Genomic DNA, 12,152 nt, shown 5'->3' with positions numbered 1-12,152 from the left:
ATTTTCTCAAAGAATTAAACTTGTCATAGTGGATAATGCAGATCGGATTTTGTGAGAAAGCTTGCAATCCTGAATTCACTGCAATTATAGAATAGCTTCTATATACACTGTAGAAAAATAAAAATAAATGTTATATATTTCTGCTTAAACTTTACTAAATACTTATAAAAAAAATTAAATCCAAAATGCTTGACATTCAAAAAATGGGTTCCCCTAATATGTGTAAGATTTATAAAAAACGCTGAAAGTGAACTTTGAAAATCACTTTTTATGTTGTGATCTTCGGATCTACGGATTAATTAAATTCCTTTTCCAGATCCCGTGATGGTCATGCCGGAAAAGCTTTAATTGAGGGATCATTGACCTATAAATAGAGTGACCACTTTGGATGCGGATATCGAGATCAAATGTTCAAGAATAAAAATATCCCCACTAAAGTTCCGATTTTTGTTTACTTTTATCTTGTGAAGATAACCACTAAAAGTCAATCATCACAACCACTATTAAAACTGTTGACAATAGAGATTAGAACTATTTTGTGGAGTATCGTTAATCTTGAACGTTTGATCCAAACCAAATGCGAGCACTTTAATATTTGAGGATCATTGCTTGATCTCTCTTTTAAAGATATCCCTGCATAAGATGAAAATTGGAGATCAATGCTTGATCCGAGATTCACAACACAAGACTTCAGAGAAATGAATATGTTTCCATGCTATTAATCCAAATCGTATCTGCCATTTGTGGACATCTTGATATACAATGTACACTGTTTAAACAGGGTTAACTACAAAAGATGAGAGTTCAGAAACGACAATACAAAATGTTAATTAAGTCTGTTTCCTTACATATATAATTTCCTGCAACTGTAAACACATTTCCTTCTTTTGCCATATCATCAGATGAACCATTTAAAGAAAATATTCAGGACAGAAGACATAAATAAACTTTAAAATTGTCATATTTTGAGAGTTTTTAGTAGTCCTGGAAGTGTCATCCTTTGTGGGTAACCCTGTACATGTCTAATGAACGTTTAAATAATGACATTGATAAAAACAAGGTAAAAGTAGGGAGGTGGGATAGGGTTTCTGTATATTCTATAGGGGCCTTTATGAACTGGTTTAAGGTAAATAAACAAGCGAGTAAACAAGCCCGGGAAAGTTCCGACTTTTGTTTACAATCTTAGTTATTGGTTTGATAAACTAGTTAATACAATACTTCAGTCAAATACGTTTAAAAACTCTATCCTCCCTACCTTTAGTTAATAAACCTTAGATGTTAAGATGTTTGATTTTCATGTGTGTGTACACTAAACTGTACGATGTACATACATCATTATTCAGATTGTTGCACTACAGTTGCAATATATTTTCCATCCAGAATAAAATCATCTGTTGGTAAAGCAACAGGACGTGAACGTATCCTCCAGAGCAAATCCTGAAATAACCAATTTCTCTTTCAGACTTACAATTAAGAAAATTTACAAATCGGTTCGAAAATTGTAGCGTGGTCAAAAAAACTCTTTTTTTAACCTTACATTATTTAAACCAGATTTCGCAGACCTTTAATTTTTAAATTTTTAAATTCTGCTAGATCAAATCTCCAATGTTCGAAACATCAAAGGATTATATATACATTAATCCCTTCCTAACATCAAACTAACTCACCCATAACACACAGCATTACAATAGAAGATCCAGATATTGCCATAGGGTTCGGTATCTCACCCATTACAACAGCCTAAACAACAGATTTTAAATAATCGACTGAAAACCGGAGTGCAAAATAATGAAAATATTAGAAAAGGTAAAGACTATTGAGATTATTTATGCAAAACCTACATTTTTAAACATTCTAAATATGCAAGTAAGAATATGAGATAGATCGTTCTTCTTCTGCATTTTGTTGTTTCATGCCAACAGTGTCATCCAATAAAATTTAAAAAATTTATTTTCGCAAATAAGATTTTGTTATTATTTAATAATGAAATTAGGAAACTATAAGCAGGTAAAATAAAAAAAATGAAGAAAAGACAACGTAACGCCAAACCAATTGATAATTATAGATCTTTGTGGATGTTCTGAATTATTAACCTGTGCAACGTATGCAAGAATAATTTCTAAAGCTCTGAGGACTGCTACTGTGGTTGGTGGTATAAGTTGAAGAGATCTTGTCATAGCATAGTAACCTTTAAACACTTTATCTTTAGAAGATAGTTTACAGAAATATATACTTCAGGAAAAATACAACAAGATCCCCCATATCCTTATTTTCACAAAAATTTTCGAATCAAAGAAGTTCGTAGTAAGATTTCGATTCTACTGAAGACCACTGGAGGGATTTCATTTTCACTGGAGGGATTTGAAAAGTCACATTTTTCAATTTGAAACTTTACGCATGGTGAGTTACAATCCAATGGAGGGATTCAGACATCTATCCACTGGAGGAATTAAGGTATTTTTTCTATGGGGCTTATAATTCCATTGGAGGGATTCAGATATCCTTTCTAGAGGTTTATGATTCCACCGGAGGGATTAAAATATCCTTCCTAGGGGGTTTATAATTCCACTGGAGGGATTCAAATGTCTATCTGAATCCCTCAAGTGGAATTATAAACCCCCTAGATAGATATCTGAATCCCTCCAGTGGAATTATAAACCCCCTAGATAGATATCTGAATCCCTCCAGTGGAATTATAAACCCCTATGAAGGATATCTGAATCCCTCCAGTGAAATGTAAATCACCCTGCGTTATTTTTAAATTGTATAAAGCATTTTTTCAAACCCATCCAGTGAAAATGAATTCCCTTTGGTGGTCTCCAGTAGTCAAAATCTTACTACGGACTTCCGTGACTCCGATTTTTTTTAAGTTGGTTATGAGAACGAGGTATTATAGCTTGATTTTGATGGTTTTGATAAAATTTTGTATCACTAAGCTTTTATTACAGTAGGCGATTATATCAATATAATGAAGACTACTTTCGATTTCAATTTTGATTTTTATCAAACTTTCAAACACCATGGATACACAAAAACATGGAAACAAAGAGAAGCTGGCAATTAAAAAAGCGTCACTTTAATTACTAGTAAACTTGTAATCGAAAATTTAGCTTGTCAACAATTAAAACTTAAATAAAAAGTAGTCTTCATTATTTTGATTGATTGATCGTTAACCACCGTATCAAAACAAAATAAATAGAACATGTGTATAAGTATATGTTTGAGTAAGTATATGAGTATAAGGGTTTGAAAACTAGACACTTGATGTTTTACTGAAGATCAACACAGAAATTTTCAGAATATAAATAATCATAAACTATTTTTTGGAAAGATAAAAATAGACCTGAAATATGCAGAACAACTCCATATGATTTCTTTTTTTATAAAATTGGGTCATTGTTATATCAAAACAAATAGTTTCCGCGGCAATTGATCATAAAAATGATTAGAAAACGAGATGATAATAATTCATTCATAGTGTTTTTACTAATGGGATATAATTATCACGAGTACTAAAAGTACTCACCAATAAGTCCACTAGCTCCAAGTAAGATTAGAACCAGCCAATTGTCAGCAGGTATACTAGCTGTACAACAACAGTACATTACTCTCACGGATACATCGTAGTTATAAATACATATTTTCCCTAAGTACGAAGTACTGTGCAGAAGGTTTCCAATCGAAATTCTGTTGCGCGGAATTGCGTGCATTGGTTGCTTTTTTTGGTTAAAATTGTAAGGTTTGTTTAATCAAAATTAGATATTTTGCTACAGTGAGAACCAGAAAACTATGGAACAGAAGGACAACATAGCAAAAAAACATTAATTAGTATCTTACTAAATCACTTATTCAGTTACATTGGTCTGCTTGTGTCTAAAATGTCGTCTTCATATGCCTGAGTCTTCTGGTTATCATGCTGCAAATTAATATTATAAAACAAAAGATTAAGCTTAAATTCAATTTTCTTAGCATTTGAGACTGAAATGTTAGTGCAGTTCAGTTTAGTGTAATGCCACTACCAAAGTTTAAATTTAATTTTTTGTTGTTGAAAGGAATTGCGCAATAATGAATTGCATTTATTGCGTGCCATAAGGTTTTAATTGAATATTATCAAAAAGTTGAAACACAAACGCAAGAAAGTTGGACGGAATTGCGTGCTATTGCGCGCAATGCCGAGGCGTTTTTTGCGGGCAATTACTACGGAATTCCGCGCAATTTAATTCACTTGTGCGCAAGGGTTCGCATTTGCGCGAATTTAAAATCCACTTGCGTTGGAAACACTAACTGGGATGTCGAAGAAAAGTTAAGGTGCTTAACAAACCGAAAAAGGGGAATAAACCTTAAAGATTTCTGATTAAAATAATTAAAAAGTTCCCACAGGCGGTTTTTATCTCCTATTCAACCTACTTTCCAACTCATCGTAAAAATTGATAACTAAATTCGTCCGAAACACTGAAGTTTTCCCCCCCTGATCGCAGGAAAAGGTACCATTCATTCTCTGGATATAATAGAGTGTCAGTAACCTTGTATTCCTATGAATATATATGCATACATAATATATTTTCTAATCCTTTTCAGGTAAATGACCAGGCCAAATATCATCACAAGAAAAATACACTGAGCAAAGAATTTTAATTCATTGTGCAGGCAAGAAACAATCTTTCAAGTTTTGACTTAAACAATTCTTAATCGTAAATAATTTTTGGCATTTTCGGAGAAAAAAAAACAGAATAAGTAATGTTTCCTATTTTTAACGAGGGGGGTGGGGTGATGCGACCCGCACCCATTTTACCTCTGACCCGCAGATGACGACCCAAAACGGGATTTGTGGCATGCGCTTACCCCTATGCCGTCCGACCCTCACCCGTTTTACCTTCCAGCAAAATTTCTTAATTTGTATATGTTAATTAACCGATTGCAGCATTAATTTAAATGTTTAAAGACGTCATGGCATCAATCAAATAATAAACTTTTTTATCATATTTTTTATTCTAACAGTATCACATTTTCCCGCTGAAATAAGCTTTAGTTTTAAAGATTCAAACTGCAACATTTTAGTGTATATTGTAATTGCGGCATTCCGCTATTTACGTCACTTACCCATATGTCTTCCGACCCGAATTTTTATTCATAAGAGAAATGCAGTAAAAGAATATGCTACTATAAAAAGAGTTAATTTATTATAAATCCAATTAAAATTTATATTTTGAAATTTTAAAATTTTAGTTAATACCAGTCGTGGCCGCCTGGCGCTGCCTAAAAATTGCCTATACAAATTAAGACATTTTGCCGGAATGAAAAAACGGGTGAGGGTCAGACGGCAAATGCCGCAAATTCCATTTTGTGACGTCATCTGCGGGCCGGTGGTAAAACAGGTGCGGGTCGCCTTCCCCCCTCGTCTGGCTTCAAAAGGCCGAAAGATCCTTCCAAAAATAAGTAATGTTTGCTTTATGTCCAAAAATAAAATTTACTGTCCATTTTGCGCCAGTAAATAACTATTTATAACACTGTTATTTCGTAGTGTTCTAAAGTTTATGGACAGAAATTTACTCTATATCGCGAAGGTTTTTTTTCGATTTAAGTTTATCCCGAGCTTTAGCGAGGGACATAATATAATCTAGAAAGGCGAGAACCTTCGAGGTATAGAGAGAATTTAAGACCAAAAACTTTATTGCACGTCGTGCCAAAATAATAGTGTTATAAGTAATTTTATGAAACGTTTGTGTACTTATTTCAATGGTCATTTCTAGACAAAATAAGCTTTGAAACGAAAGCAGAAGTCAAAATATGAAGTTGATTTCATATTTATTTTCATTTCAATTGAAAAAAATATTTTGAAAATATCCTAAATTTGTTTGTAGAAATTATCCGGGAACCAATCAAAACTTTATAATAACGAACATGTGATATAATGTACAGCTAATTTAACTTTATAGCCCGATGCTTATTTTATAACACCTTCATTATGAAATTCACGATGAAGTGAGTAAGAATGATAAAGTACACAATAGTTTCATTAAATAAGAATTGTCGGGATCCATAAAACTGTCTATGTTGAATACTAGTCTATTAAAGGATTCCATACAGCGGAAATATGCTCTATGTATGCCTTTGATTTATCCCCCCCCCCCCCCCCAGGGGGAGGAAAGAATTTTATACACGCCTGTGAATAAATAATGTTTGCCTAGGTTGAATGATATAAGCCAATTGTCAGGATCCATAAAGGTGAAATATGCTCCAAGTTTAAGTAATGTTTGCCTATATCGAACACTAGTCTATTGTCTGGATCCATGAAGCTGAAGGAAACTCCCAGTATAACTCCTCCTAACCCAGAGTAAAATACCATAACACTGCTTGCCACGTGATCACACTAAAATTATTCAAATAATTCAGTGATCCACTTTAAAAGGAGTGTTCGAGAAAAATGAAAGGGTTACAGGCTAATCTTTAATTGAATTTGAATTCGATAGGTATCTTGACTTTTTCATCTGATATCTTAATAACAAGAATTTGATCAGAAACTTTTTGCCTAACCTAACTTTGAATGAAAAACATCATTAAAATTCAAATGGCTTATTTATAGCCATTTAGCGTTTTTTTTTTCTAAAATGAAATTTAGTTTTTTTTTACCTTTAAAAAAGTTTAGATATCTGTACATTCAAAAAGTTCATTGAAAGTTTTGATGTTTCTTTCCGAAAATTAAATTTAGGTGGTTTTTACCGATAAATGACAATTGTGTTTGGCACTTCTAGGTGTTTGAAAAATTAGATGTTTTGTCACTTTTGACTTTTTGAAATTTAGGTGTTTTAAAGTGTGGGTGTTTATTATTTAGTTGTTTTGTACCCAAAATAAGATTATTAGGTTTCATTTTAATCCAATATTGTACAAAAAATATGAGAAAAACGTTTTATAAATACTCTCTAGGTTTAAGCAATGATTTTACTTCGGCACGGTGTTCTAAAATTCTAGTAAGTAGTAATAAAGTAATACAATTTAGTCAAAAAACTTAAAATCCTTTTTCACAATTCAAAATTCGATAGATAATCGTAACAATCTAATAAAAATATTTGTGATAGAAAATATAACTCTAAAAATATTACCACTAAAAATATAACGACCAAAAGTATAACAATTTTTGACCAAAAATATAGCTTCTAAAATATAACCACCAAAAACATAACCAACCAAAAATAAAACTAGCCAAAAAATAACCATTTTTTAACCATTTACTAACCAAAAATATAACCATAATGCTAATCAAAGATACAACCATTTCTTCATCAAAAATATAACCATTTTATTTTACCAAAACTATAATCATTTTTTAAACCGAAAATATAACCATTTTTGAATCAAAAATACTACCTTTTTTAACCAAAGATAGAACCTTTTTAACGAAAAATAAAACCATTTTTAGCCAATTATATAGCCTTGGCCTCTTTAGAAATAAAATCTTTTTTTAAGCCAAAAATACAAACGTTTTTAATCAAAAATATAACTACTTTACATCTCAAAAATAAACCCATTTTTAAACAAAACTACACAAATTTTTTAACCAAAAATAAAATTTTTTCTTCCAAAATTACAAACTTTTATTACTATTTCTTTACCAAAAATAAAAAATTTTTAAGTTTAAAATTTAACTATTAAACATTTTTTAAAGATGAGAATCAATTTCTATTAATGCCTAAATGTGATTCCGCTGAATTTTTATTAAATAAAAGCCATAAAGGTGTGGACACTTTAGTGGACAGGAGTGGGCAATGAGCATTGGTTTACATACCTAAAAAAGAGCATGAAAAAAAACTTACCTATGCACGGGACGCAAAAAGTATACATGTGAAGTTTTTGCATACATTGAACAGGCAGATAAAATTATGTTTGGTAGAATATGGTTATATTTTTGGTCTATTATGTTTTTGGTAGCTATATTTTTAGTCAAAAATGGTAATATTTTTGATCAAAACTGGTTATATTTTTGATCAAAAATGGTTATATTTTTAGTCAAATTTTTTTTTAATATTTTTGGCAAAAAAAAGTTATATTCTTCATCGAAAATAATAAAATATAAGGTCGAAAAAGTTATATTTTTGGTCGAAAAAAGTTATATTTTTAGTCAAAAAAAATTGTTATAGTTTTGACTAAAAAAAGGTAATATTTTTGACTAAACAAAGGTTATATTTTTGACTGAAAAAAAGTTATTTTTTTAGTTGAAAATAGTAATATTTTTGGTAAAAAAATGATTAGATTTTTGGATGGTTATATTTTTGGTCGTTATATTGTTAGCGTTATATTTTCCCCACCCATCAGAAAATTAAAATTGTAAAAATGATTTTTAGATTTTATTTATAATTTTATCTATACCTTAGCAATTATAACATTAGCAAGAGATCCTGTAACTGCAGTTCCCAATGCCAAAAGGACACCTAGAAATTTTAATTATTGTTAAATAAGTCCTCAAATCATTATTGTAATAAAATGATAGTTTCATGCTAGCTATATCTTTTAAGGAAATCGTTGTAAGAAAAATCTCATTTTGTACTTAGCCTATTAATACCAACCAGCTTCCCTGTCGACAGAATTGCATGACATTTCCAGGACGGCTTCCTTAGGGGTCTTTAAGAAATTTATGTTACTAAACTTTTGTGCTTAAATATAAAGCAAAAAACGTTTTTGCGTCTATATCGACGCATTCGGATTAACCTATTATGGCACATATCTAAACAGTGCACAGTGTATAGCCTAAAGTGTGCATTGTTCAGTGTACAGTCTAAAGAGTAAAGTGCATAGTGTGCAGTTTGAAGTGTGCAGTGTAAAGAGTTAGTGTACAGTGTGCACTGTATAGTAAGTGAAGTGTGCAGTGTACAGATTGCAGTGTTCAGTGTACAGATGCAGTGTGCATTGTTCGGTGTGCAGTGTGCATTTTGAAGAGTGTGCGATGTGCAGTTTGCAGTGTACATTGCACAGTGTATAATGCACATTTTGCAGTATGTACAGTGTGAAATGTATAATCTGCAGTTGGCAGTGTGCAGTTTGCAGTGTGCAGTCTACTGCACTTCATAGTGTGCAGTGTCTAGCGAGCAGTGTACAGTGTACATTTGCCATACTCAGTTTGCAGTGTACATTGCACATTTGCCATACTCAGTTTGCAGTGTAAATTGCACAGTGTATAATGCACATTTTGCAGTATGTACAGTGTGAAATTTATTGTGTGCTGCAGGTTGCAGTGTGCAGCGTGGAGTCTGCACTTCATAGTGTGCAGTGTACTATCGCAGTGTGCAGTGTGAAGTGTGCAATTTTCAGTGTGCATTTGCCGAACTTAGTTTGCAGTTTTTAGTGTACAGTGTGCAGTGTGCAGTTTGCTGTGTGCAGTTTGCTGTGTGCAGTGTGCAGCATGCAGTGTACAGTTTACAGTGTTAAGTGTGCAGCATACAGTGTACAGTGTGCAGTGTGCAGTGTACAGTGTACAGTTTTTAGTGTGAAATGTGCAGCATAATGTGCAGCATACAGTGTACAGTGTGCAGTGTGCAGTGTACAGTTTATAGTGTGAAATGTGCAGCATAATGTGCAGCATACAGTGTGCAGTGTGAAGTTTGGAGTGTATAGAGTGTACAGTGTGCAGTGCATATTGTACAGTGTACGGTTTATAGTTTGCAATTTGCAGTGCGTAGTGTTGTATCGTTGTATCGTTTACATTGTGCTAAGGGTAGTGTGCAGTGTGAATAGGCATCGAAAACGGGTAATCATAGATGCTTGCCAAAGGTTAATCCGGGAGCGTTTATAACGAAGAGAAACTATTGACTAAAAAATATAATATTTATATTTCTTTAATACTTTATCCGGATCAGACAATTATAATCAAATAAAAGAAAATACAGATTTAATGAAAACTTTGCTCTGTGGCATGCAGACAAACGCTGGGAACACTTTTAATTCTTGTTTTGTGGATATAGAGATCAATGCTTGTTATTATCTATTTTCAATAATCGTAATAATATTGTATATGAATAAAAATCAATAAAGCAATGCACTGAGTTTCTCAAATATTCAACTATCCTTGAATTGCTGATCGTAAAAGATCAACAAAACTCGCCCACTGTTACAATAAGTCAGGGGTTGAAGGTAGCTTTGATCGGAGTAAGAATAACTAAAATGAAGTCATGGAAAAGTATAGTTTTATAATCATCATATTAGAAGTGCAAACGGTAGATACCGAGATCAAGGGATCGGGATTATGAGAATCCAAAAAAGTTCCCAGCTAAGGCAAACAAAGAGAGAATTGATTTAAATGATTAAATCGCTTAATACGCATAATTCAGAAGTTTATCTAATTTTTCCAGTAAAAAACGAATTTAAATCTTTAATGACTGCACTCCTCTGATTCTTAAAGTTACGAAATGTAGACTGCTTTACTTTTTGTTTAGCCTATGTTATCCCAAGAGTATTAACGGGTTCCCTAAAAAAATTTCAGCTTATTTGGTTCAGCCGTTTGGCCAGCTATAGCTGACCCATAAATATATATATACCCTTACATAACAGCTTTAATATATAGATATAAGCATAGAGCTTTTTTTTAATATAGATTTATAGTAAAAAACGAATTTAAATCTATAATGAGTTATTCTTTCTAAAAATGTAGACTGTTTTGTTTGTCGCAGACCTTTGATATTTCACTATGAAGCGCGACGGAAGAATACCAGATGATCTCGAAACCCACTTGATCGAAATTCAAGAATTGATCAAAAAATTGTGTACAATTGCAGTCTCAGACACTTCCACACTTGTTCAAAATAAGCAAATAAGTACTACCTAACCTAACCTAACCTAACCTACATTCCTTCTATAAACTGCAGTACACTAATGCGAACAAAGGTATGGGGGTTTCAGGTGCATCTTCCTGGCTTCTGTCAGAAAAGAATATGGGGGGAAAAAAGTATGAAAAAATATGGAGAATTTGAATAAAAAATTACGAAGTAAGAGGGAAAAGAGAACATGTAAGAAGAGAAGAAATGAAAGAAGAAAAAGCAGAAATTAGAAGAAGAAAGAAGATGAAAGAAGAAAAAAGGAAATAAGAAAAAGAAAGAAGAAATAAGAAGATAGAAGAAAAATTTCAAGTAAAACGCGGAGAAAGAAGATTAAAGGAGACAAATGAAGAAAAAAGAAGGAGGTAGAAAGAAGGAGAGAGCAGGAGAAAGAAAAAGAGAAAGAGTGAAAAAGAAAAAGATTGACAATGAAGAAAAAAGAGCGAGAAAGAAGGAGAAAGACGAAGAAAGCGAGGGAAAAACAAGAAGAAACAAAGAATTGAAAAGGGAGATGAAAAAAGAGCTTATTCGGTATTTAAACATGCTAAACTAACTTGTAGCTTTAACTGTATAGCATACACTTTTTCGATCAACTCCTCATTTTTAATCAAGTGGTTTTCGATCAAGTGGTATTCTTGCAAGCGCAACAAGCATTTTAAGTTATTATGCAAATATGTTTTCAGGGCTTAAAGGGAATAATAAATAATAACAAAAATTTGACTTTTTACGATAAAAACATTAAATAAATAAAAAATTCATTCAAAAAGCATTCAAATTATTATTTTGCAAAAAAGGGTCAAAAACTGAAAAATATGTAGAACAAGTTTTAAGTTTTGTGCAAAATTTGGGCCTGATCAGTTCTGCCTTTTTGACATTTACTAGATACAAACTGACACCAAGACAGACCGCAAAGTATATAGATAAAGGAATTTATATTTCAACCATAAAAAGCGTAATATTGGTGTTTGCTCCGCAAGAAGCATTATATATGTATTTGTGCCACAAAGAGTGTGATTTTAGTGTTTGTACCATAACAGCGTAATTTATCAGCGTTGGCACCTTTCATAATTGATGTTTGCACCGCAATAGCGTAACATTGGTGTTTGCACCGCTAGAGGCAAAATATCTGTGTTTACACTACAAGAAGTAAAATACTAATGTGTGCACTGTTAGAACGGTTTATTTTTAACCTACAGGGTGTCCCACATCATATTAGATCGTCAATGGGTCTAAATTACGATTTTCGGGACAAATCTGAAAATTTAAGAAGTATGAATCATTTTTAAAAATTTAATAAAGCTAACATAAAAATTTGTTGCAAAAAATGCTAGGTTTTTAGAGTATTATGTG

General features: G+C 32.1%; 1 protein-coding gene across 10 annotated transcripts in view; it reads right to left on the bottom strand.

Annotated features, from left to right (window-relative positions):
- Nucleotides 1-118: 118 nt before the first annotated feature.
- LOC111696300 (uncharacterized) overlaps nt 119-12,152 on the bottom strand; it is a 33,612-nt gene continuing 21,578 nt past the window's right edge. The window contains exons 14-21 of one of the 10 annotated variants that reach the window (XR_002764046.1): nt 8,365-8,426; nt 6,259-6,370; nt 3,527-3,586; nt 2,094-2,188; nt 1,668-1,740; nt 1,219-1,437; nt 1,019-1,097; nt 119-769 (exon numbers count right to left, since the gene is read on the bottom strand). Coding sequence is in view for 1 of the 10 variants with exons in the window: in XM_023465870.1 (XP_023321638.1) it covers nt 1,388-1,437; nt 1,668-1,740; nt 2,094-2,188; nt 3,527-3,586; nt 6,259-6,370; nt 8,365-8,426 (452 nt within the window). In the remaining 9 variants the exon portion in view is untranslated. Of the gene's footprint in view, nt 1,438-1,667; nt 1,741-2,093; nt 2,189-3,526; nt 3,587-6,258; nt 6,371-8,364; nt 8,427-12,152 lie in introns of all 10 variants that reach the window. The other 9 variants (XR_002764048.1, XR_002764040.1, XR_002764041.1 and 6 more) reach the window with 9 other exon arrangements.

The sequence above is a fragment of the Eurytemora carolleeae genome, unplaced genomic scaffold (genome assembly GCF_000591075.1).
Source record: "Eurytemora carolleeae unplaced genomic scaffold, Eaff_2.0 scaffold254, whole genome shotgun sequence".
NCBI lineage: Eukaryota > Metazoa > Arthropoda > Copepoda > Calanoida > Temoridae > Eurytemora > Eurytemora carolleeae.
This window is presented reverse-complemented; position numbering and strand designations above follow the sequence as displayed.